This window comes from Saccoglossus kowalevskii, chromosome 15, assembly GCF_978046115.1.
Source record: "Saccoglossus kowalevskii chromosome 15, keSacKowa6.1, whole genome shotgun sequence".
Lineage (NCBI taxonomy): Eukaryota > Metazoa > Hemichordata > Enteropneusta > Harrimaniidae > Saccoglossus > Saccoglossus kowalevskii.
Window position 1 is genome coordinate 35,483,114 of NC_140655.1, and position 26,211 is coordinate 35,509,324.

At 39.4% G+C, this 26,211-nt stretch overlaps 1 protein-coding gene across 1 annotated transcript in view; it reads left to right on the forward strand.

Annotated features, from left to right (window-relative positions):
• The window catches only part of LOC102801618 (uncharacterized), a 114,036-nt gene that overhangs the window by 23,155 nt on the left and 64,670 nt on the right, over positions 1-26,211 (forward strand). The window contains exon 5 of the mRNA XM_085490764.1: positions 1,049-1,149. Within this exon, the coding sequence (XP_085346890.1) occupies positions 1,049-1,149 (101 nt within the window). The remainder of the gene's footprint in view (positions 1-1,048; positions 1,150-26,211) is intronic.

Sequence of the window (26,211 nt, forward strand, 5' to 3'; positions counted from 1 at the left end):
AAATCCCTTAAATGATTCTGTGACATTGGTATCACTCGCCAGTTAACAACCTTTGGTACTAACAGCAACAAATCCCTTAAATGATTCTGTGACATTGGTATCACTCGCCAGTTAACAACCTTTGATACTAACAGCAACAAATGCCTTAAATGATTCTGTGACATTGGTATCACTCGCCAGTTAACAACCTTTGGTACTAACAGCAACAAATGCCTTAAATGATTCTGTGACATTGGTATCACTCGCCAGTTAACAACCTTTGGTACTGACAGCAACAAATGCCTTAAATGATTCTGTGACATTGGTATCACTTGCCAGTTAACAACCTTTGGTACTGACAGCAACAAATCCCTTAAATGATTCTGTGACATTGGTATCACTCGCCAGTTAACAACCTTTGGTACTGACAGCAACAAATCCCTTAAATGATTCTGTGACATTGGTATCACTCGCCAGTTAACAACCTTTGGTACTGACAGCAACAAATGCCTTAAATGATTCTGTGACATTGGTATCACTCGCCAGTTAACAACCTTTGGTACTGACAGCAACAAATGCCTTAAATGATTCTGTGACATTGGTACATGTATCACTCGCCAGTTAACCTTTGGTACTGGCAGCATCTCTTACATGATTGGATTTTTTCAAAGGCTAAAGTTCAAGATATGCAAATTAATTGTTTAGAAGATGTACTGGAGTTAATTTTCAGTAGCAAAGCAGAGAAACAGATGGAGGAAACTGGGGTATAAAATATAGTGCATGTTGTTTGACAGTTTCATCATTGAGAAGGTTTTTCACTTTGGCAGTGTAACCTCATCTCTAATTTGAGTGCACGTGTTCACTTGCAGATATGTTAGATTCAGAATTAGCTGAAAATCAAATCAAAATATCACTGAAACGATAATTCTTGACAGTGAAATAGTAATATTGACAGCAAAGATATTTTTAAGAAGAGGAAGAAATGTGTTGTTATCAAAGTAAATAACAGTTAGGAATTCTAATTGTACTTTATCATGATTCTAAAAATATTTTTTTTTATGTATTTCAGAAATCGGGTCATTGATTGCTAAAGGTCTGTCTGGTGGCGAAAAGAAGAGGGCTAACATAGGATGCGAGTTACTGACAGACCCAGCTGTCTTGTTACTAGATGTGAGTTTATTCAGTTTATACAGGGTTTGGTTTAGTCAGGTTTCAAGTTTACAAAGGGTTTGGTTTAGACAGGTTTCCAGTTTACACAGGGTTTGGTTTAGCCAGGTTTCTAGTTTACACAGGGTTTGGTTTAGACAGGTTTCTAGTTTACACAGGGTTTGGTTTAGACAGGTTTCCAGTTTACACAGGGTTTGGTTTAGCCAGGTTTCTAGTTTACACAGGGTTTGGTTTACACAGGTTTCAAGTTTAAACAGGGTTTGGTTTAGACAGGTTTCCAGTTTACACAGGGTTTGGTTTAGCCAGGTTTCTAGTTTACAAAAGGTTTGGTTTAGACAGGTTACCAGTATACACAGGGTTTGGTATAGACAGGTTTCCAGTTTACAAAGGGTTTGGTTTAGACAGGTTACCAGTATACACAGGGTTTGGTTTAGACAGGTTTCCAGTTTACACAGGGTTTGGTTTAGACAGGTTTCCAGTTTACACAAGGTTTGGTTTAGACAGGTTTCCAGTTTACACAAGGTTTGGTTTAGACAGGTTTCCAGTTTACACAGGGTTTGGTTTAGACAGGTTACCAGTTTACACAAGGTTTGGTTTAGACAGGTTACCAGTTTACACAAGGTTTGGTTTAGACAGATTACCAGTTTACACAAGGTTTGGTTTAGACAGGTTTCCAGTTTACACAGGGTTTGGTTTAGACAGGTTTCAAGTTTAAACAGGGTTTGGTTTAGTCAGGTTTCCAGTTTAAACAGGGTTTGGTTTAGACAGGTTTCAAGTTTACACAGGGTTTGGTTTAGCCAGGTTTCTAGTTTACAAAAGGTTTGGTTTCGACAGGTTACCAGTATACACAGGGTTTGGTATAGACAGGTTTCCAGTTTACAAAGGGTTTGGTTTAGACAGGTTACCAGTATACACAGGGTTTGGTTTAGACAGGTTTCCAGTTTACACAGGGTTTGGTTTAGACAGGTTTCCAGTTTACACAAGGTTTGGTTTAGACAGGTTTCAAGTTTAAACAGGGTTTGGTTTAGTCAGGTTTCCAGTTTAAACAGGGTTTGGTTTAGACAGGTTTCCAGTTTACACAGGGTTTGGTTTAGCCAGGTTTCTAGTTTACAAAAGGTTTGGTTTAGACAGGTTACCAGTATACACAGGGTTTGGTATAGACAGGTTTCCAGTTTACAAAGGGTTTGGTTTAGACAGGTTACCAGTATACACAGGGTTTGGTTTAGACAGGTTTCTAGTTTACACAGGGTTTGGTTTAGACATGTTTCCAGTTTACACAGGGTTTGGTTTAGACAGGTTACCAGTTTACACAAGGTTTGGTTTAGACAGGTTTCCAGTTACACAAGGTTTGGTTTAGACAGGTTTCCAGTTTACACAAGGTTTGGTTTAGACAGGTTTCCAGTTTACAAATGGTTTGGTTTAGACAGGTTACCAGTTTACACAAGGTTTGGTTTAGACAGATTACCAGTTTACACAAGGTTTGGTTTAGACAGGTTTCCAGTTTACAAAGGGTTTGGTTTAGACAGGTTACCAGTATACGCAGGGTTTAGTTTAGACAGGTTTCCAGTTTACACAAGGTTTGGTTTAGACATGTTTCCAGTTTACACAGGGTTTGGTTTAGAGGGGTTTCCAGTTTACACAAGGTTTGGTTTAGAGGGGTTTCCAGTTTACAAAGGGTTTGGTTTAGACAGGTTACCAGTACACACAGGGTTTGGTTTAGACAGGTTTCCAGTTTACACAAGGTTTGGTTTAGACAGGTTTCCAGTTTACACAAGGTTTGGTTTAGACAGGTTTCCAGTTTACACAAGGTTTGGTTTGGACAGGTTACCAGTATACACAGGGTTTGGTATAGACAGGTTTCCAGTTTACAAAGGGTTTTGTATAGACAGGTTTCCAGTTTACACAAGGTTTGGTTTAGACAGGTTTCCAGTTTACACAAGGTTTGGTTTAGACAGGTTTCCAGTTTACAAAGGGTTTGGTTTAGACAGGTTATCAGTATATGCAGGGTTTGGTTTAGACAGGTTTCCAGTTTACACAAGGTTTGGTTTAAGGTTTGGTTTAAACAGGTTTCCAGTTTACACAAGGTTTGGTTTAGACATGTTTCCAGTTTACACAAGGTTTGGTTTAGACAGGTTTCCAGTTTACACAAGGTTTGGTTTAGACAGGTTTCCAGTTTACACAAGGTTTGGTTTAGACATGTTTCCAGTTTACACAAGGTTTGGTTTAGACAGGTTTCCAGTTTACACAAGGTTTGGTTTAGACAGGTTTCCAGTTTACACAAGGTTTGGTTTAGACAGGTTTCCAGTTTACACAAGGTTTGGTTTAGACAGGTTTCCAGTTTACACAGGGTTTGGTTTAGACAGGTTACCAGTTTACACAAGGTTTGGTTTAGACAGGTTTCCAGTTTACAAAGGGTTTGGTTTAGACAGGTTACCAGTTTACACAGGGTTTGGTTTAGACAGGTTACCAGTTTACACAAGGTTTGGTTTAGACAGGTTTCCAGTTTACACAAGGTTTGGTTTAGACAGGTTTCCAGTTTACAAATGGTTTGGTTTAGACAGGTTACCAGTTTACACAAGGTTTGGTTTAGACAGATTACTAGTTTACACAAGGTTTGGTTTAGACAGGTTTCCAATTTACAAAGGGTTTGGTTTAGACAGGTTACCAGTATACACAAGGTTTGGTTTAGACAGGTTTCCAGTTTACAAATGGTTTGGTTTAGACAGGTTACCAGTTTACACAAGGTTTGGTTTAGACAGATTACCAGTTTACACAAGGTTTGGTTTAGACAGGTTTCCAGTTTACAAAGGGTTTGGTTTAGACAGGTTACCAGTATACGCAGGGTTTAGTTTAGACAGGGTTCCAGTTTACACAAGGTTTGGTTTAGATATGTTTCCAGTTTACACAGGGTTTGGTTTAGAGGGGTTTCCAGTTTACAGAAGGTTTGGTTTAGAGGGGTTTCCAGTTTACAAAGGGTTTAGTTTAGACAGGTTACCAGTATACACAGGGTTTGGTTTAGACAGGTTTCCAGTTTACACAAGGTTTGGTTTAGACAGGTTTCCAGTTTACACAAGGTTTGGTTTAGACAGGTTTCCAGTTTACACAAGGTTTGGTTTGGACAGGTTACCAGTATACACAGGGTTTGGTATAGACAGGTTTCCAGTTTACAAAGGGTTTTGTATAGACAGGTTTCCAGTTTACACAAGGTTTGGTTTAGACAGGTTTCCAGTTTACACAAGGTTTGGTTTAGACAGGTTTCCAGTTTACAAAGGGTTTGGTTTAGACAGGTTATCTGTATATGCAGGGTTTGGTTTAGACAGGTTTCTAGTTTACACAAGGTTTGGTTTAAGGTTTGGTTTAAACAGGTTTCCAGTTTACACAAGGTTTGGTTTAGACAGGTTTCCAGTTTACACAAGGTTTGGTTTAGACAGGTTTCCAGTTTACACAAGGTTTGGTTTAGACAGGTTTCCAGTTTACACAAGGTTTGGTTTAGACAGGTTTCCAGTTTACACAAGGTTTGGTTTAGACAGGTTTCCAGTTTACACAAGGTTTGGTTTAGACAGGTTTCCAGTTTACACAGGGTTTGGTTTAGACAGGTTACCAGTTTACACAAGGTTTGGTTTAGACAGGTTTCCAGTTTACAAAGGGTTTGGTTTAGACAGGTTACCAGTTTACACAGGGTTTGGTTTAGACAGGTTACCAGTTTACACAAGGTTTGGTTTAGACAGGTTTCCAGTTTACACAAGGTTTGGTTTAGACAGGTTTCCAGTTTACAAATGGTTTGGTTTAGACAGGTTACCAGTTTACACAAGGTTTGGTTTAGACAGATTACCAGTTTACACAAGGTTTGGTTTAGACAGGTTTCCAGTTTACAAAGGGTTTGGTTTAGACAGGTTACCAGTATACGCTGGGTTTGGTTTAGACAGGTTTCCAGTTTACACAAGGTTTGGTTTAGACATGTTTCCAGTTTACACAGGGTTTGGTTTAGACATGTTTCCAGTTTACACAGGGTTTGGTTTAGAGGGGTTTCCAGTTTACACAAGGTTTGGTTTAGAGGGGTTTCCAGTTTACAAAGGGTTTGGTTTAGACAGGTTACCAGTATACACAGGGTTTGGTTTAGACAGGTTTCCAGTTTACAAAGGATTTGGTTTTTGCAGGTTACCAGTATACACAGGGTTTGGTTTAGACACGTTTCCAGTTTACACAGGGTTTGGTTTAGACAGGTTTTCAGTTTACAAAGGGTTTGGTTTAGATAGGTTACCAGTTTATACAGGGTTTGGTTTAGACAGGTTACCAGTTTACACAAGGTTTGGTTTAGACAGGTTTCCAGTTTACACAAGGTTTGGTTTAGACAGGTTTCCAGTTTACAAAGGGTTTGGTTTAGACAGGTTACCAGTTTACACAAGGTTTGGTTTAGACAGATTACCAGTATACGCAGGGTTTGGTTTAGACAGGTTTCCAGTTTACACAAGGTTTGGTTTAAGGTTTGGTTTAAACAGGTTTCCAGTTTACACAAGGTTTGGTTTAGACAGGTTTTCAGTTTACACAAGGTTTGGTTTAGACAGGTTTCCAGTTTACACAGGGTTTGGTTTAGACAGGTTTCCAGTTTACACAAGGTTTGGTTTAGACAGGTTTCCAGTTTACACATGGTTTGGTTTAGACAGGTTTCCAGTTTACACAAGGTTTGGTTTAGACAGGTTTCCAGTTTACAAAGGGTTTGGTTTAGACAGGTTACCAGTTTACACAAGGTTTGGTTTAGACAGGTTTCCAGTTTACAAATGGTTTGGTTTAGACAGGTTACCAGTTTACACAAGGTTTGGTTTAGACAGATTACCAGTTTACACAAGGTTTGGTTTAGACAGGTTTCCAGTTTACAAAGGGTTTGGTTTAGACAGGTTACCAGTTTACACATGGTTTGGTTTAGACAGGTTTCCAGTTTACACAAGGTTTGGTTTAGACAGGTTTCCAGTTTACAAAGGGTTTGGTTTAGACAGGTTACCAGTTTACACAAGGTTTGGTTTAGACAGGTTTCCAGTTTACAAATGGTTTGGTTTAGACAGGTTACCAGTTTACACAAGGTTTGGTTTAGACAGATTACCAGTTTACACAAGGTTTGGTTTAGACAGGTTTCCAGTTTACAAAGGGTTTGGTTTAGACAGGTTACCAGTATACGCAGGGTTTAGTTTAGACAGGTTTCCAGTTTACACAAGGTTTGGTTTAGACATGTTTCCAGTTTACACAGGGTTTGGTTTAGAGGGGTTTCCAGTTTACACAAGGTTTGGTTTAGAGGGGTTTCCAGTTTACAAAGGGTTTGGTTTAGACAGGTTACCAGTATACACAGGGTTTGGTTTAGACAGGTTTCCAGTTTACACAAGGTTTGGTTTAGACAGGTTTCCAGTTTACACAAGGTTTGGTTTAGACAGGTTTCCAGTTTACACAAGGTTTGGTTTGGACAGGTTACCAGTATACACAGGGTTTGGTATAGACAGGTTTCCAGTTTACAAAGGGTTTTGTATAGACAGGTTTCCAGTTTACACAAGGTTTGGTTTAGACAGGTTTCCAGTTTACACAAGGTTTGGTTTAGACAGGTTTCCAGTTTACAAAGGGTTTGGTTTAGACAGGTTATCAGTATATGCAGGGTTTGGTTTAGACAGGTTTCCAGTTTACACAAGGTTTGGTTTAAGGTTTGGTTTAAACAGGTTTCCAGTTTACACAAGGTTTGGTTTAGACATGTTTCCAGTTTACACAAGGTTTGGTTTAGACAGGTTTCCAGTTTACACAAGGTTTGGTTTAGACAGGTTTCCAGTTTACACAAGGTTTGGTTTAGACAGGTTTCCAGTTTACACAAGGTTTGGTTTAGACAGGTTTCCAGTTTACACAAGGTTTGGTTTAGACAGGTTTCCAGTTTACACAAGGTTTGGTTTAGACAGGTTTCCAGTTTACACAAGGTTTGGTTTAGACAGGTTTCCAGTTTACACAGGGTTTGGTTTAGACAGGTTACCAGTTTACACAAGGTTTGGTTTAGACAGGTTTCCAGTTTACAAAGGGTTTGGTTTAGACAGGTTACCAGTTTACACAGGGTTTGGTTTAGACAGGTTACCAGTTTATACAAGGTTTGGTTTAGACAGGTTTCCAGTTTACACAAGGTTTGGTTTAGACAGGTTTCCAGTTTACACAAGGTTTGGTTTAGACAGGTTTCCAGTTTACAAATGGTTTGGTTTAGACAGGTTACCAGTTTAGACAAGGTTTGGTTTAGACAGATTACCAGTTTACACAAGGTTTGGTTTAGACAGGTTTCCAGTTTACAAAGGGTTTGGTTTAGACAGGTTACCAGTATACGCAGGGTTTGGTTTAGACAGGTTTCCAGTTTACACAAGGTTTGGTTTAAACATGTTTCCAGTTTACACAGGGTTTGGTTTAGAGGGGTTTCCAGTTTACAAAGGGTTTGGTTTAGACAGGTTACCAGTATACACAGGGTTTGGTTTAGACAGGTTTCCAGTTTACAAAGGATTTGGTTTTTGCAGGTTACCAGTATACACAGGGTTTGGTTTAGACACGTTTCCAGTTTACACAGGGTTTGGTTTAGACAGGTTTTCAGTTTACAAAGGGTTTGGTTTAGATAGGTTACCAGTTTACACAGGGTTTGGTTTAGACAGGTTACCAGTTTACACAAGGTTTGGTTTAGACAGGTTTCCAGTTTACACAAGGTTTGGTTTAGACAGGTTTCCAGTTTACAAAGGGTTTGGTTTAGACAGGTTACCAGTTTACACAAGGTTTGGTTTAGACAGATTACCAGTATACGCAGGGCTTGGTTTAGACAGGTTTCCAGTTTACACAAGGTTTGGTTTAGACAGGTTTCCAGTTTACACAAGGTTTGGTTTAGACAGGTTTCCAGTTTACACAGGGTTTGGTTTAGACAGGTTACCAGTTTACACAAGGTTTGGTTTAGACAGGTTTCCAGTTTACACAAGGTTTGGTTTAGACAGGTTTCCAGTTTACACAAGGTTTGGTTTAGACAGGTTTTCAGTTTACAAAGGGTTTGGTTTACATAGGTTACCAGTTTACACAGGGTTTGGTTTAGACAGGTTACCAGTTTACACAAGGTTTGGTTTAGACAGGTTTCCAGTTTACACAAGGTTTGGTTTAGACAGGTTTCCAGTTTACAAAGGGTTTGGTTTAGACAGGTTACCAGTTTACACAAGGTTTGGTTTAGACAGGTTTCCAGTTTACAAATGGTTTGGTTTAGACAGGTTACCAGTTTACACAAGGTTTGGTTTAGACAGATTACCAGTTTACACAAGGTTTGGTTTAGACAGGTTTCCAGTTTACAAAGGGTTTGGTTTAGACAGGTTACCAGTATATGCAGGGTTTAGTTTAGACAGGTTTCCAGTTTACACAAGGTTTGGTTTAGACAGGTTTCCAGTTTACACAGGGTTTGGTTTAGAGGGGTTTCCAGTTTACACAAGGTTTGGTTTAGAGGGGTTTCCAGTTTACAAAGGGTTTGGTTTAGACAGGTTACCAGTATACACAGGGTTTGGTTTAGACAGGTTTCCAGTTTACACAAGGTTTGGTTTATACAGGTTTCCAGTTTACACAAGGTTTGGTTTAGACAGGTTTCCAGTTTACAAAGGGTTTGGTTTAGACAGGTTACCAGTATACGCAGGGTTTGGTTTAGACAGGTTTCCAGTTTACACAAGGTTTGGTTTAGACATGTTTCCAGTTTACACAGGGTTTGGTTTAGACATGTTTCCAGTTTACACAGGGTTTGGTTTAGAGGGGTTTCCAGTTTACACAAGGTTTGGTTTAGAGGGGTTTCCAGTTTACAAAGGGTTTGGTTTAGACAGGTTACCAGTATACACAGGGTTTGGTTTAGACAGGTTTCCAGTTTACAAAGGATTTGGTTTTTGCAGGTTACCAGTATACACAGGGTTTGGTTTAGACACGTTTCCAGTTTACACAGGGTTTGGTTTAGACAGGTTTTCAGTTTACAAAGGGTTTGGTTTAGATAGGTTACCAGTTTACACAGGGTTTGGTTTAGACAGGTTACCAGTTTACACAAGGTTTGGTTTAGACAGGTTTCCAGTTTACACAAGGTTTGGTTTAGACAGGTTTCCAGTTTACAAAGGGTTTGGTTTAGACAGGTTACCAGTTTACACAAGGTTTGGTTTAGACAGATTACCAGTATACGCAGGGTTTGGTTTAGACAGGTTTCCAGTTTACACAAGGTTTGGTTTAAGGTTTGGTTTAAACAGGTTTCCAGTTTACACAAGGTTTGGTTTAGACAGGTTTTCAGTTTACACAAGGTTTGGTTTAGACAGGTTTCCAGTTTACACAGGGTTTGGTTTAGACAGGTTTCCAGTTTACACAAGGTTTGGTTTAGACAGGTTTCCAGTTTACACAAGGTTTGGTTTAGACAGGTTTGCAGTTTACAAAGGGTTTGGTTTACATAGGTTACCAGTTTACACAGGGTTTGGTTTAGACAGGTTACCAGTTTACACATGGTTTGGTTTAGACAGGTTTCCAGTTTACACAAGGTTTGGTTTAGACAGGTTTCCAGTTTACAAAGGGTTTGGTTTAGACAGGTTACCAGTTTACACAAGGTTTGGTTTAGACAGGTTTCCAGTTTACAAATGGTTTGGTTTAGACAGGTTACCAGTTTACACAAGGTTTGGTTTAGACAGATTACCAGTTTACACAAGGTTTGGTTTAGACAGGTTTCCAGTTTACAAAGGGTTTGGTTTAGACAGGTTACCAGTATACGCAGGGTTTAGTTTAGACAGGTTTCCAGTTTACACAAGGTTTGGTTTAGACATGTTTCCAGTTTACACAGGGTTTGGTTTAGAGGGGTTTCCAGTTTACACAAGGTTTGGTTTAGAGGGGTTTCCAGTTTACAAAGGGTTTGGTTTAGACAGGTTACCAGTATACACAGGGTTTGGTTTAGACAGGTTTCCAGTTTACACAAGGTTTGGTTTAGACAGGTTTCCAGTTTACACAAGGTTTGGTTTAGACAGGTTTCCAGTTTACACAAGGTTTGGTTTGGACAGGTTACCAGTATACACAGGGTTTGGTATAGACAGGTTTCCAGTTTACAAAGGGTTTTGTATAGACAGGTTTCCAGTTTACACAAGGTTTGGTTTAGACAGGTTTCCAGTTTACACAAGGTTTGGTTTAGACAGGTTTCCAGTTTACAAAGGGTTTGGTTTAGACAGGTTATCAGTATATGCAGGGTTTGGTTTAGACAGGTTTCCAGTTTACACAAGGTTTGGTTTAAGGTTTGGTTTAAACAGGTTTCCAGTTTACACAAGGTTTGGTTTAGACATGTTTCCAGTTTACACAAGGTTTGGTTTAGACAGGTTTCCAGTTTACACAAGGTTTGGTTTAGACAGGTTTCCAGTTTACACAAGGTTTGGTTTAGACAGGTTTCCAGTTTACACAAGGTTTGGTTTAGACAGGTTTCCAGTTTACACAAGGTTTGGTTTAGACAGGTTTCCAGTTTACACAAGGTTTGGTTTAGACAGGTTTCCAGTTTACACAAGGTTTGGTTTAGACAGGTTTCCAGTTTACACAGGGTTTGGTTTAGACAGGTTACCAGTTTACACAAGGTTTGGTTTAGACAGGTTTCCAGTTTACAAAGGGTTTGGTTTAGACAGGTTACCAGTTTACACAGGGTTTGGTTTAGACAGGTTACCAGTTTATACAAGGTTTGGTTTAGACAGGTTTCCAGTTTACACAAGGTTTGGTTTAGACAGGTTTCCAGTTTACACAAGGTTTGGTTTAGACAGGTTTCCAGTTTACAAATGGTTTGGTTTAGACAGGTTACCAGTTTAGACAAGGTTTGGTTTAGACAGATTACCAGTTTACACAAGGTTTGGTTTAGACAGGTTTCCAGTTTACAAAGGGTTTGGTTTAGACAGGTTACCAGTATACGCAGGGTTTGGTTTAGACAGGTTTCCAGTTTACACAAGGTTTGGTTTAAACATGTTTCCAGTTTACACAGGGTTTGGTTTAGAGGGGTTTCCAGTTTACAAAGGGTTTGGTTTAGACAGGTTACCAGTATACACAGGGTTTGGTTTAGACAGGTTTCCAGTTTACAAAGGATTTGGTTTTTGCAGGTTACCAGTATACACAGGGTTTGGTTTAGACACGTTTCCAGTTTACACAGGGTTTGGTTTAGACAGGTTTTCAGTTTACAAAGGGTTTGGTTTAGATAGGTTACCAGTTTACACAGGGTTTGGTTTAGACAGGTTACCAGTTTACACAAGGTTTGGTTTAGACAGGTTTCCAGTTTACACAAGGTTTGGTTTAGACAGGTTTCCAGTTTACAAAGGGTTTGGTTTAGACAGGTTACCAGTTTACACAAGGTTTGGTTTAGACAGATTACCAGTATACGCAGGGCTTGGTTTAGACAGGTTTCCAGTTTACACAAGGTTTGGTTTAGACAGGTTTCCAGTTTACACAAGGTTTGGTTTAGACAGGTTTCCAGTTTACACAGGGTTTGGTTTAGACAGGTTACCAGTTTACACAAGGTTTGGTTTAGACAGGTTTCCAGTTTACACAAGGTTTGGTTTAGACAGGTTTCCAGTTTACACAAGGTTTGGTTTAGACAGGTTTTCAGTTTACAAAGGGTTTGGTTTACATAGGTTACCAGTTTACACAGGGTTTGGTTTAGACAGGTTACCAGTTTACACAAGGTTTGGTTTAGACAGGTTTCCAGTTTACACAAGGTTTGGTTTAGACAGGTTTCCAGTTTACAAAGGGTTTGGTTTAGACAGGTTACCAGTTTACACAAGGTTTGGTTTAGACAGGTTTCCAGTTTACAAATGGTTTGGTTTAGACAGGTTACCAGTTTACACAAGGTTTGGTTTAGACAGATTACCAGTTTACACAAGGTTTGGTTTAGACAGGTTTCCAGTTTACAAAGGGTTTGGTTTAGACAGGTTACCAGTATATGCAGGGTTTAGTTTAGACAGGTTTCCAGTTTACACAAGGTTTGGTTTAGACAGGTTTCCAGTTTACACAGGGTTTGGTTTAGAGGGGTTTCCAGTTTACACAAGGTTTGGTTTAGAGGGGTTTCCAGTTTACAAAGGGTTTGGTTTAGACAGGTTACCAGTATACACAGGGTTTGGTTTAGACAGGTTTCCAGTTTACACAAGGTTTGGTTTATGCAGGTTTCCAGTTTACACAAGGTTTGGTTTAGACAGGTTTCCAGTTTACACAAGGTTTGGTTTGGACAGGTTACCAGTATACACAGGGTTTGGTATAGACAGGTTTCCAGTTTACAAAGGGTTTTGTATAGACAGGTTTCCAGTTTACACAAGGTTTGGTTTAGACAGGTTTCCAGTTTACACAAGGTTTGGTTTAGACAGGTTTCCAGTTTACAAAGGGTTTGGTTTAGACAGGTTATCAGTATATGCAGGGTTTGGTTTAGACAGGTTTCCAGTTTACACAAGGTTTGGTTTAAGGTTTGGTTTAAACAGGTTTCCAGTTTACACAAGGTTTGGTTTAGACATGTTTCCAGTTTACACAATGTTTGGTTTAGACAGGTTTCCAGTTTACACAAGGTTTGGTTTAGACAGGTTTCCAGTTTACACAAGGTTTGGTTTAGACAGGTTTCCAGTTTACACAAGGTTTGGTTTAGACAGGTTTCCAGTTTACACAAGGTTTGGTTTAGACAGGTTTTCAGTTTACACAAGGTTTGGTTTGGACAGGTTTCCAGTTTACACAGGGTTTGGTTTAGACAGGTTACCAGTTTACACAAGGTTTGGTTTAGACAGGTTTCCAGTTTACAAAGGGTTTGGTTTAGACAGGTTACCAGTTTACATAGGGTTTGGTTTAGACAGGTTACCAGTTTACACAAGGTTTGGTTTAGACAGGTTTCCAGTTTACACAAGGTTTGGTTTAGACAGGTTTCCAGTTTACAAATGGTTTGGTTTAGACAGGTTACCAGTTTACACAAGGTTTGGTTTAGATAGATTACCAGTTTACACAAGGTTTGGTTTAGACAGGTTTCCAGTTTACAAAGGGTTTGGTTTAGACAGGTTACCAGTATACGCAGGGTTTGGTTTAGACAGGTTTCCAGTTTACACAAGGTTTGGTTTAAACATGTTTCCAGTTTACACAGGGTTTGGCTTAGAGGGGTTTCCAGTTTACACAAGGTTTGGTTTAGAGGGGTTTCCAGTTTACAAAGGGTTTGGTTTAGACAGGTTACCAGTATACACAGGGTTTGGTTTAGACAGGTTTCCAGTTTACAAAGGATTTGGTTTTTGCAGGTTACCAGTATACACAGGGTTTGGTTTAGACACGTTTCCAGTTTACACAGGGTTTGGTTTAGACAGGTTTTCAGTTTACAAAAGGTTTGGTTTAGATAGGTTACCAGTTTACACAGGGTTTGGTTTAGACAGGTTACCAGTTTACACAAGGTTTGGTTTAGACAGGTTTCCAGTTTACACAAGGTTTGGTTTAGACAGGTTTCCAGTTTACAAAGGGTTTGGTTTAGACAGGTTACCAGTTTACACAAGGTTTGGTTTAGACAGATTACCAGTATACACAGGGTTTGGTTTAGACAGGTTTCCAGTTTACACAAGGTTTGGTTTAGACAGGTTTCCAGTTTACAAAGGGTTTGGTTTAGACAGGTTTCCAGTTTACACAGGGTTTGGTTTAGACAGGTTTCCAGTTTACACAAGGTTTGGTTTAGACAGGTTTCCAGTTTACACAAGGTTTGGTTTAGACAGGTTTCCAGTTTACAAAGGGTTTGGTTTAGACAGGTTATCAGTATATGCAGGGTTTGGTTTAGACAGGTTTCCAGTTTACACAAGGTTTGGTTTAAGGTTTGGTTTAAACAGGTTTCCAGTTTACACAAGGTTTGGTTTAGACATGTTTCCAGTTTACACAAGGTTTGGTTTAGACAGGTTTCCAGTTTACACAAGGTTTGGTTTAGACAGGTTTCCAGTTTACACAAGGTTTGGTTTAGACAGGTTTCCAGTTTACACAAGGTTTGGTTTAGACAGGTTTCCAGTTTACACAAGGTTTGGTTTAGACAGGTTTCCAGTTTACACAAGGTTTGGTTTAGACAGGTTTCCAGTTTACACAAGGTTTGGTTTAGACAGGTTTCCAGTTTACACAGGGTTTGGTTTAGACAGGTTACCAGTTTACACAAGGTTTGGTTTAGACAGGTTTCCAGTTTACAAAGGGTTTGGTTTAGACAGGTTACCAGTTTACACAGGGTTTGGTTTAGACAGGTTACCAGTTTACACAAGGTTTGGTTTAGACAGGTTTCCAGTTTACACAAGGTTTGGTTTAGACAGGTTTCCAGTTTACAAATGGTTTGGTTTAGACAGGTTACCAGTTTACACAAGGTTTGGTTTAGACAGATTACTAGTTTACACAAGGTTTGGTTTAGACAGGTTTCCAATTTACAAAGGGTTTGGTTTAGACAGGTTACCAGTATACACAAGGTTTGGTTTAGACAGGTTTCCAGTTTACAAATGGTTTGGTTTAGACAGGTTACCAGTTTACACAAGGTTTGGTTTAGACAGATTACCAGTTTACACAAGGTTTGGTTTAGACAGGTTTCCAGTTTACAAAGGGTTTGGTTTAGACAGGTTACCAGTATACGCAGGGTTTAGTTTAGACAGGGTTCCAGTTTACACAAGGTTTGGTTTAGATATGTTTCCAGTTTACACAGGGTTTGGTTTAGAGGGGTTTCCAGTTTACACAAGGTTTGGTTTAGAGGGGTTTCCAGTTTACAAAGGGTTTAGTTTAGACAGGTTACCAGTATACACAGGGTTTGGTTTAGACAGGTTTCCAGTTTACAAAGGATTTGGTTTTTGCAGGTTACCAGTATACACAGGGTTTGGTTTAGACACGTTTCCAGTTTACACAGGGTTTGGTTTAGACAGGTTTTCAGTTTACAAAAGGTTTGGTTTAGATAGGTTACCAGTTTACACAGGGTTTGGTTTAGACAGGTTACCAGTTTACACAAGGTTTGGTTTAGACAGGTTTCCAGTTTACACAAGGTTTGGTTTAGACAGGTTTCCAGTTTACAAAGGGTTTGGTTTAGACAGGTTACCAGTTTACACAAGGTTTGGTTTAGACAGATTACCAGTATACACAGGGTTTGGTTTAGACAGGTTTCCAGTTTACACAAGGTTTGGTTTAGACAGGTTTCCAGTTTACAAAGGGTTTGGTTTAGACAGGTTTCCAGTTTACACAGGGTTTGGTTTAGACAGGTTTCCAGTTTACACAAGGTTTGGTTTAGACAGGTTTCCAGTTTACACAAGGTTTGGTTTAGACAGGTTTCCAGTTTACAAAGGGTTTGGTTTAGACAGGTTATCAGTATATGCAGGGTTTGGTTTAGACAGGTTTCCAGTTTACACAAGGTTTGGTTTAAGGTTTGGTTTAAACAGGTTTCCAGTTTACACAAGGTTTGGTTTAGACATGTTTCCAGTTTACACAAGGTTTGGTTTAGACAGGTTTCCAGTTTACACAAGGTTTGGTTTAGACAGGTTTCCAGTTTACACAAGGTTTGGTTTAGACAGGTTTCCAGTTTACACAAGGTTTGGTTTAGACAGGTTTCCAGTTTACACAAGGTTTGGTTTAGACAGGTTTCCAGTTTACACAAGGTTTGGTTTAGACAGGTTTCCAGTTTACACAAGGTTTGGTTTAGACAGGTTTCCAGTTTACACAGGGTTTGGTTTAGACAGGTTACCAGTTTACACAAGGTTTGGTTTAGACAGGTTTCCAGTTTACAAAGGGTTTGGTTTAGACAGGTTACCAGTTTACACAGGGTTTGGTTTAGACAGGTTACCAGTTTACACAAGGTTTGGTTTAGACAGGTTTCCAGTTTACACAAGGTTTGGTTTAGACAGGTTTCCAGTTTACAAATGGTTTGGTTTAGACAGGTTACCAGTTTACACAAGGTTTGGTTTAGACAGATTACTAGTTTACACAAGGTTTGGTTTAGACAGGTTTCCAATTTACAAAGGGTTTGGTTTAGACAGGTTACCAGTATACACAAGGTTTGGTTTAGACAGGTTTCCAGTTTACAAATGGTTTGGTTTAGACAGGTTACCAGTTTACACAAGGTTTGGTTTAGACAGATTACCAGTTTACACAAGGTTTGGTTTAGACAGGTTTCCAGTTTACAAAGGGTTTGGTTTAGACAGGTTACCAGTATACGCAGGGTTTAGTTTAGACAGGGTTCCAGTTTACACAAGGTTTGGTTTAGATATGTTTCCAGTTTACACAGGGTTTGGTTTAGAGGGGTTTCCAGTTTACACAAGGTTTGGTTTAGAGGGGTTTCCAGTTTACAAAGGGTTTAGTTTAGACAGGTTACCAGTATACACAGGGTTTGGTTTAGACAGGTTTCCAGTTTACACAAGGTTTGGTTTAGACAGGTTTCCAGTTTACACAAGGTTTGGTTTAGACAGGTTTCCAGTTTACACAAGGTTTGGTTTGGACAGGTTACCAGTATACACAGGGTTTGGTATAGACAGGTTTCCAGTTTACAAAGGGTTTTGTATAGACAGGTTTCCAGTTTACACAAGGTTTGGTTTAGACAGGTTTCCAGTTTACACAAGGTTTGGTTTAGACAGGTTTCCAGTTTACAAAGGGTTTGGTTTGGACAGGTTATCTGTATATGCAGGGTTTGGTTTAGACAGGTTTCTAGTTTACACAAGGTTTGGTTTAAGGTTTGGTTTAAACAGGTTTCCAGTTTACACAAGGTTTGGTTTAGACAGGTTTCCAGTTTACACAAGGTTTGGTTTAGACAGGTTTCCAGTTTACACAAGGTTTGGTTTAGACAGGTTTCCAGTTTACACAAGGTTTGGTTTAGACAGGTTTCCAGTTTACACAAGGTTTGGTTTAGACAGGTTTCCAGTTTACACAAGGTTTGGTTTAGACAGGTTTCCAGTTTACACAGGGTTTGGTTTAGACAGGTTACCAGTTTACACAAGGTTTGGTTTAGACAGGTTTCCAGTTTACAAAGGGTTTGGTTTAGACAGGTTACCAGTTTACACAGGGTTTGGTTTAGACAGGTTACCAGTTTACACAAGGTTTGGTTTAGACAGGTTTCCAGTTTACACAAGGTTTGGTTTAGACAGGTTTCCAGTTTACAAATGGTTTGGTTTAGACAGGTTACCAGTTTACACAAGGTTTGGTTTAGACAGATTACCAGTTTACACAAGGTTTGGTTTAGACAGGTTTCCAGTTTACAAAGGGTTTGGTTTAGACAGGTTACCAGTATACGCAGGGTTTGGTTTAGACAGGTTTCCAGTTTACACAAGGTTTGGTTTAGACATGTTTCCAGTTTACACAGGGTTTGGTTTAGACATGTTTCCAGTTTACACAGGGTTTGGTTTAGAGGGGTTTCCAGTTTACACAAGGTTTGGTTTAGAGGGGTTTCCAGTTTACAAAGGGTTTGGTTTAGACAGGTTACCAGTATACACAGGGTTTGGTTTAGACAGGTTTCCAGTTTACAAAGGATTTGGTTTTTGCTGGTTACCAGTATACACAGGGTTTGGTTTAGACACGTTTCCAGTTTACACAGGGTTTGGTTTAGACAGGTTTTCAGTTTACAAAGGGTTTGGTTTAGATAGGTTACCAGTTTACACAGGGTTTGGTTTAGACAGGTTACCAGTTTACACAAGGTTTGGTTTAGACAGGTTTCCAGTTTACACAAGGTTTGGTTTAGACAGGTTTCCAGTTTACAAAGGGTTTGGTTTAGACAGGTTACCAGTTTACACAAGGTTTGGTTTAGACAGATTACCAGTATACGCAGGGTTTGGTTTAGACAGGTTTCCAGTTTACACAAGGTTTGGTTTAAGGTTTGGTTTAAACAGGTTTCCAGTTTACACAAGGTTTGGTTTAGACAGGTTTTCAGTTTACACAAGGTTTGGTTTAGACAGGTTTCCAGTTTACACAGGGTTTGGTTTAGACAGGTTTCCAGTTTACACAAGGTTTGGTTTAGACAGGTTTCCAGTTTACACAAGGTTTGGTTTAGACAGGTTTGCAGTTTACAAAGGGTTTGGTTTACATAGGTTACCAGTTTACACAGGGTTTGGTTTAGACAGGTTACCAGTTTACACATGGTTTGGTTTAGACAGGTTTCCAGTTTACACAAGGTTTGGTTTAGACAGGTTTCCAGTTTACAAAGGGTTTGGTTTAGACAGGTTACCAGTTTACACAAGGTTTGGTTTAGACAGGTTTCCAGTTTACAAATGGTTTGGTTTAGACAGGTTACCAGTTTACACAAGGTTTGGTTTAGACAGATTACCAGTTTACACAAGGTTTGGTTTAGACAGGTTTCCAGTTTACAAAGGGTTTGGTTTAGACAGGTTACCAGTATACGCAGGGTTTAGTTTAGACAGGTTTCCAGTTTACACAAGGTTTGGTTTAGACATGTTTCCAGTTTACACAGGGTTTGGTTTAGAGGGGTTTCCAGTTTACACAAGGTTTGGTTTAGAGGGGTTTCCAGTTTACAAAGGGTTTGGTTTAGACAGGTTACCAGTATACACAGGGTTTGGTTTAGACAGGTTTCCAGTTTACACAAGGTTTGGTTTGGACAGGTTACCAGTATACACAGGGTTTGGTATAGACAGGTTTCCAGTTTACAAAGGGTTTTGTATAGACAGGTTTCCAGTTTACACAAGGTTTGGTTTAGACAGGTTTCCAGTTTACACAAGGTTTGGTTTAGACAGGTTTCCAGTTTACAAAGGGTTTGGTTTAGACAGGTTATCAGTATATGCAGGGTTTGGTTTAGACAGGTTTCCAGTTTACACAAGGTTTGGTTTAAGGTTTGGTTTAAACAGGTTTCCAGTTTACACAAGGTTTGGTTTAGACATGTTTCCAGTTTACACAAGGTTTGGTTTAGACAGGTTTCCAGTTTACACAAGGTTTGGTTTAGACAGGTTTCCAGTTTACACAAGGTTTGGTTTAGACAGGTTTCCAGTTTACACAAGGTTTGGTTTAGACAGGTTTCCAGTTTACACAAGGTTTGGTTTAGACAGGTTTCCAGTTTACACAAGGTTTGGTTTAGACAGGTTTCCAGTTTACACAAGGTTTGGTTTAGACAGGTTTCCAGTTTACACAGGGTTTGGTTTAGACAGGTTACCAGTTTACACAAGGTTTGGTTTAGACAGGTTTCCAGTTTACAAAGGGTTTGGTTTAGACAGGTTACCAGTTTACACAGGGTTTGGTTTAGACAGGTTACCAGTTTATACAAGGTTTGGTTTAGACAGGTTTCCAGTTTACACAAGGTTTGGTTTAGACAGGTTTCCAGTTTACACAAGGTTTGGTTTAGACAGGTTTCCAGTTTACAAATGGTTTGGTTTAGACAGGTTACCAGTTTAGACAAGGTTTGGTTTAGACAGATTACCAGTTTACACAAGGTTTGGTTTAGACAGGTTTCCAGTTTACAAAGGGTTTGGTTTAGACAGGTTACCAGTATACGCAGGGTTTGGTTTAGACAGGTTTCCAGTTTACACAAGGTTTGGTTTAAACATGTTTCCAGTTTACACAGGGTTTGGTTTAGAGGGGTTTCCAGTTTACAAAGGGTTTGGTTTAGACAGGTTACCAGTATACACAGGGTTTGGTTTAGACAGGTTTCCAGTTTACAAAGGATTTGGTTTTTGCAGGTTACCAGTATACACAGGGTTTGGTTTAGACACGTTTCCAGTTTACACAGGGTTTGGTTTAGACAGGTTTTCAGTTTACAAAGGGTTTGGTTTAGATAGGTTACCAGTTTACACAGGGTTTGGTTTAGACAGGTTACCAGTTTACACAAGGTTTGGTTTAGACAGGTTTCCAGTTTACACAAGGTTTGGTTTAGACAGGTTTCCAGTTTACAAAGGATTTGGTTTTTGCAGGTTACCAGTATACACAGGGTTTGGTTTAGACACGTTTCCAGTTTACACAGGGTTTGGTTTAGACAGGTTTTCAGTTTACAAAGGGTTTGGTTTAGATAGGTTACCAGTTTACACAGGGTTTGGTTTAGACAGGTTACCAGTTTACACAAGGTTTGGTTTAGACAGGTTTCCAGTTTACACAAGGTTTGGTTTAGACAGGTTTCCAGTTTACAAAGGGTTTGGTTTAGACAGGTTACCAGTTTACACAAGGTTTGGTTTAGACAGATTACCAGTATACGCAGGGCTTGGTTTAGACAGGTTTCCAGTTTACACAAGGTTTGGTTTAGACAGGTTTCCAGTTTACACAAGGTTTGGTTTAGACAGGTTTCCAGTTTACACAGGGTTTGGTTTAGACAGGTTACCAGTTTACACAAGGTTTGGTTTAGACAGGTTTCCAGTTTACACAAGGTTTGGTTTAGACAGGTTTCCAGTTTACACAAGGTTTGGTTTAGACAGGTTTTCAGTTTACAAAGGGTTTGGTTTACATAGGTTACCAGTTTACACAGGGTTTGGTTTAGACAGGTTACCAGTTTACACAAGGTTTGGTTTAGACAGGTTTCCAGTTTACACAAGGTTTGGTTTAGACAGGTTTCCAGTTTACAAAGGGTTTGGTTTAGACAGGTTACCAGTTTACACAAGGTTTGGTTTAGACAGGTTTCCAGTTTACAAATGGTTTGGTTTAGACAGGTTACCAGTTTACACAAGGTTTGGTTTAGACAGATTACCAGTTTACACAAGGTTTGGTTTAGACAGGTTTCCAGTTTACAAAGGGTTTGGTTTAGACAGGTTACCAGTATATGCAGGGTTTAGTTTAGACAGGTTTCCAGTTTACACAAGGTTTGGTTTAGACAGGTTTCCAGTTTACACAGGGTTTGGTTTAGAGGGGTTTCCAGTTTACACAAGGTTTGGTTTAGAGGGGTTTCCAGTTTACAAAGGGTTTGGTTTAGACAGGTTACCAGTATACACAGGGTTTGGTTTAGACAGGTTTCCAGTTTACACAAGGTTTGGTTTATACAGGTTTCCAGTTTACACAAGGTTTGGTTTAGACAGGTTTCCAGTTTACACAAGGTTTGGTTTGGACAGGTTACCAGTATACACAGGGTTTGGTATAGACAGGTTTCCAGTTTACAAAGGGTTTTGTATAGACAGGTTTCCAGTTTACACAAGGTTTGGTTTAGACAGGTTTCCAGTTTACACAAGGTTTGGTTTAGACAGGTTTCCAGTTTACAAAGGGTTTGGTTTAGACAGGTTATCAGTATATGCAGGGTTTGGTTTAGACAGGTTTCCAGTTTACACAAGGTTTGGTTTAAGGTTTGGTTTAAACAGGTTTCCAGTTTACACAAGGTTTGGTTTAGACATGTTTCCAGTTTACACAATGTTTGGTTTAGACAGGTTTCCAGTTTACACAAGGTTTGGTTTAGACAGGTTTCCAGTTTACACAAGGTTTGGTTTAGACAGGTTTCCAGTTTACACAAGGTTTGGTTTAGACAGGTTTCCAGTTTACACAAGGTTTGGTTTAGACAGGTTTTCAGTTTACACAAGGTTTGGTTTGGACAGGTTTCCAGTTTACACAGGGTTTGGTTTAGACAGGTTACCAGTTTACACAAGGTTTGGTTTAGACAGGTTTCCAGTTTACAAAGGGTTTGGTTTAGACAGGTTACCAGTTTACATAGGGTTTGGTTTAGACAGGTTACCAGTTTACACAAGGTTTGGTTTAGACAGGTTTCCAGTTTACACAAGGTTTGGTTTAGACAGGTTTCCAGTTTACAAATGGTTTGGTTTAGACAGGTTACCAGTTTACAAAGGGTTTGGTTTAGACAGGTTACCAGTTTACACAAGGTTTGGTTTAGACAGATTACCAGTATACGCAGGGCTTGGTTTAGACAGGTTTCCAGTTTACACAAGGTTTGGTTTAGACAGGTTTCCAGTTTACACAAGGTTTGGTTTAGACAGGTTTCCAGTTTACACAGGTTTTGGTTTAGACAGGTTACCAGTTTACACAAGGTTTGGTTTAGACAGGTTTCCAGTTTACACAAGGTTTGGTTTAGACAGGTTTCCAGTTTACACAAGGTTTGGTTTAGACAGGTTTTCAGTTTACAAAGGGTTTGGTTTACATAGGTTACCAGTTTACACAGGGTTTGGTTTAGACAGGTTACCAGTTTACACAAGGTTTGGTTTAGACAGGTTTCCAGTTTACACAAGGTTTGGTTTAGACAGGTTTCCAGTTTACAAAGGGTTTGGTTTAGACAGGTTACCAGTTTACACAAGGTTTGGTTTAGACAGGTTTCCAGTTTACAAATGGTTTGGTTTAGACAGGTTACCAGTTTACACAAGGTTTGGTTTAGACAGATTACCAGTTTACACAAGGTTTGGTTTAGACAGGTTTCCAGTTTACAAAGGGTTTGGTTTAGACAGGTTACCAGTATATGCAGGGTTTAGTTTAGACAGGTTTCCAGTTTACACAAGGTTTGGTTTAGACAGGTTTCCAGTTTACACAGGGTTTGGTTTAGAGGGGTTTCCAGTTTACACAAGGTTTGGTTTAGAGGGGTTTCCAGTTTACAAAGGGTTTGGTTTAGACAGGTTACCAGTATACACAGGGTTTGGTTTAGACAGGTTTCCAGTTTACACAAGGTTTGGTTTATACAGGTTTCCAGTTTACACAAGGTTTGGTTTAGACAGGTTTCCAGTTTACACAAGGTTTGGTTTAGACATGTTTCCAGTTTACACAAGGTTTGGTTTAGACAGGTTTCCAGTTTACACAAGGTTTGGTTTAGACAGGTTTCCAGTTTACACAAGGTTTGGTTTAGACAGGTTTCCAGTTTACACAAGGTTTGGTTTAGACAGGTTTCCAGTTTACACAAGGTTTGGTTTAGACAGGTTTCCAGTTTACACAAGGTTTGGTTTAGACAGGTTTCCAGTTTACACAAGGTTTGGTTTAGACAGGTTTCCAGTTTACACAGGGTTTGGTTTAGACAGGTTACCAGTTTACACAAGGTTTGGTTGAGACAGGTTTCCAGTTTACAAAGGGTTTGGTTTAGACAGGTTACCAGTTTACACAGGGTTTGGTTTAGACAGGTTACCAGTTTATACAAGGTTTGGTTTAGACAGGTTTCCAGTTTACACAAGGTTTGGTTTAGACAGGTTTCCAGTTTACACAAGGTTTGGTTTAGACAGGTTTCCAGTTTACAAATGGTTTGGTTTAGACAGGTTACCAGTTTAGACAAGGTTTGGTTTAGACAGATTACCAGTTTACACAAGGTTTGGTTTAGACAGGTTTCCAGTTTACAAAGGGTTTGGTTTAGACAGGTTACCAGTATACGCAGGGTTTGGTTTAGACAGGTTTCCAGTTTACACAAGGTTTGGTTTAAACATGTTTCCAGTTTACACAGGGTTTGGTTTAGAGGGGTTTCCAGTTTACAAAGGGTTTGGTTTAGACAGGTTACCAGTATACACAGGGTTTGGTTTAGACAGGTTTCCAGTTTACAAAGGATTTGGTTTTTGCAGGTTACCAGTATACACAGGGTTTGGTTTAGACACGTTTCCAGTTTACACAGGGTTTGGTTTAGACAGGTTTTCAGTTTACAAAGGGTTTGGTTTAGATAGGTTACCAGTTTACACAGGGTTTGGTTTAGACAGGTTACCAGTTTACACAAGGTTTGGTTTAGACAGGTTTCCAGTTTACACAAGGTTTGGTTTAGACAGGTTTCCAGTTTACAAAGGGTTTGGTTTAGACAGGTTACCAGTTTACACAAGGTTTGGTTTAGACAGATTACCAGTATACGCAGGGCTTGGTTTAGACAGGTTTCCAGTTTACACAAGGTTTGGTTTAGACAGGTTTCCAGTTTACACAAGGTTTGGTTTAGACAGGTTTCCAGTTTACACAGGGTTTGGTTTAGACAGGTTACCAGTTTACACAAGGTTTGGTTTAGACAGGTTTCCAGTTTACACAAGGTTTGGTTTAGACAGGTTTCCAGTTTACACAAGGTTTGGTTTAGACAGGTTTTCAGTTTACAAAGGGTTTGGTTTACATAGGTTACCAGTTTACACAGGGTTTGGTTTAGACAGGTTACCAGTTTACACAAGGTTTGGTTTAGACAGGTTTCCAGTTTACACAAGGTTTGGTTTAGACAGGTTTCCAGTTTACAAAGGGTTTGGTTTAGACAGGTTACCAGTTTACACAAGGTTTGGTTTAGACAGGTTTCCAGTTTACAAATGGTTTGGTTTAGACAGGTTACCAGTTTACACAAGGTTTGGTTTAGACAGATTACCAGTTTACACAAGGTTTGGTTTAGACAGGTTTCCAGTTTACAAAGGGTTTGGTTTAGACAGGTTACCAGTATATGCAGGGTTTAGTTTAGACAGGTTTCCAGTTTACACAAGGTTTGGTTTAGACAGGTTTCCAGTTTACACAGGGTTTGGTTTAGAGGGGTTTCCAGTTTACACAAGGTTTGGTTTAGAGGGGTTTCCAGTTTACAAAGGGTTTGGTTTAGACAGGTTACCAGTATACACAGGGTTTGGTTTAGACAGGTTTCCAGTTTACACAAGGTTTGGTTTATACAGGTTTCCAGTTTACACAAGGTTTGGTTTAGACAGGTTTCCAGTTTACACAAGGTTTGGTTTGGACAGGTTACCAGTATACACAGGGTTTGGTATAGACAGGTTTCCAGTTTACAAAGGGTTTTGTATAGACAGGTTTCCAGTTTACACAAGGTTTGGTTTAGACAGGTTTCCAGTTTACACAAGGTTTGGTTTAGACAGGTTTCCAGTTTACAAAGGGTTTGGTTTAGACAGGTTATCAGTATATGCAGGGTTTGGTTTAGACAGGTTTCCAGTTTACACAAGGTTTGGTTTAAGGTTTGGTTTAAACAGGTTTCCAGTTTACACAAGGTTTGGTTTAGACATGTTTCCAGTTTACACAATGTTTGGTTTAGACAGGTTTCCAGTTTACACAAGGTTTGGTTTAGACAGGTTTCCAGTTTACACAAGGTTTGGTTTAGACAGGTTTCCAGTTTACACAAGGTTTGGTTTAGACAGGTTTCCAGTTTACACAAGGTTTGGTTTAGACAGGTTTTCAGTTTACACAAGGTTTGGTTTGGACAGGTTTCCAGTTTACACAGGGTTTGGTTTAGACAGGTTACCAGTTTACACAAGGTTTGGTTTAGACAGGTTTCCAGTTTACAAAGGGTTTGGTTTAGACAGGTTACCAGTTTACATAGGGTTTGGTTTAGACAGGTTACCAGTTTACACAAGGTTTGGTTTAGACAGGTTTCCAGTTTACACAAGGTTTGGTTTAGACAGGTTTCCAGTTTACAAATGGTTTGGTTTAGACAGGTTACCAGTTTACAAAGGGTTTGGTTTAGACAGGTTACCAGTTTACACAAGGTTTGGTTTAGACAGATTACCAGTATACGCAGGGCTTGGTTTAGACAGGTTTCCAGTTTACACAAGGTTTGGTTTAGACAGGTTTCCAGTTTACACAAGGTTTGGTTTAGACAGGTTTCCAGTTTACACAGGGTTTGGTTTAGACAGGTTACCAGTTTACACAAGGTTTGGTTTAGACAGGTTTCCAGTTTACACAAGGTTTGGTTTAGACAGGTTTCCAGTTTACACAAGGTTTGGTTTAGACAGGTTTTCAGTTTACAAAGGGTTTGGTTTACATAGGTTACCAGTTTACACAGGGTTTGGTTTAGACAGGTTACCAGTTTACACAAGGTTTGGTTTAGACAGGTTTCCAGTTTACACAAGGTTTGGTTTAGACAGGTTTCCAGTTTACAAAGGGTTTGGTTTAGACAGGTTACCAGTTTACACAAGGTTTGGTTTAGACAGGTTTCCAGTTTACAAATGGTTTGGTTTAGACAGGTTACCAGTTTACACAAGGTTTGGTTTAGACAGATTACCAGTTTACACAAGGTTTGGTTTAGACAGGTTTCCAGTTTACAAAGGGTTTGGTTTAGACAGGTTACCAGTATATGCAGGGTTTAGTTTAGACAGGTTTCCAGTTTACACAAGGTTTGGTTTAGACAGGTTTCCAGTTTACACAGGGTTTGGTTTAGAGGGGTTTCCAGTTTACACAAGGTTTGGTTTAGAGGGGTTTCCAGTTTACAAAGGGTTTGGTTTAGACAGGTTACCAGTATACACAGGGTTTGGTTTAGACAGGTTTCCA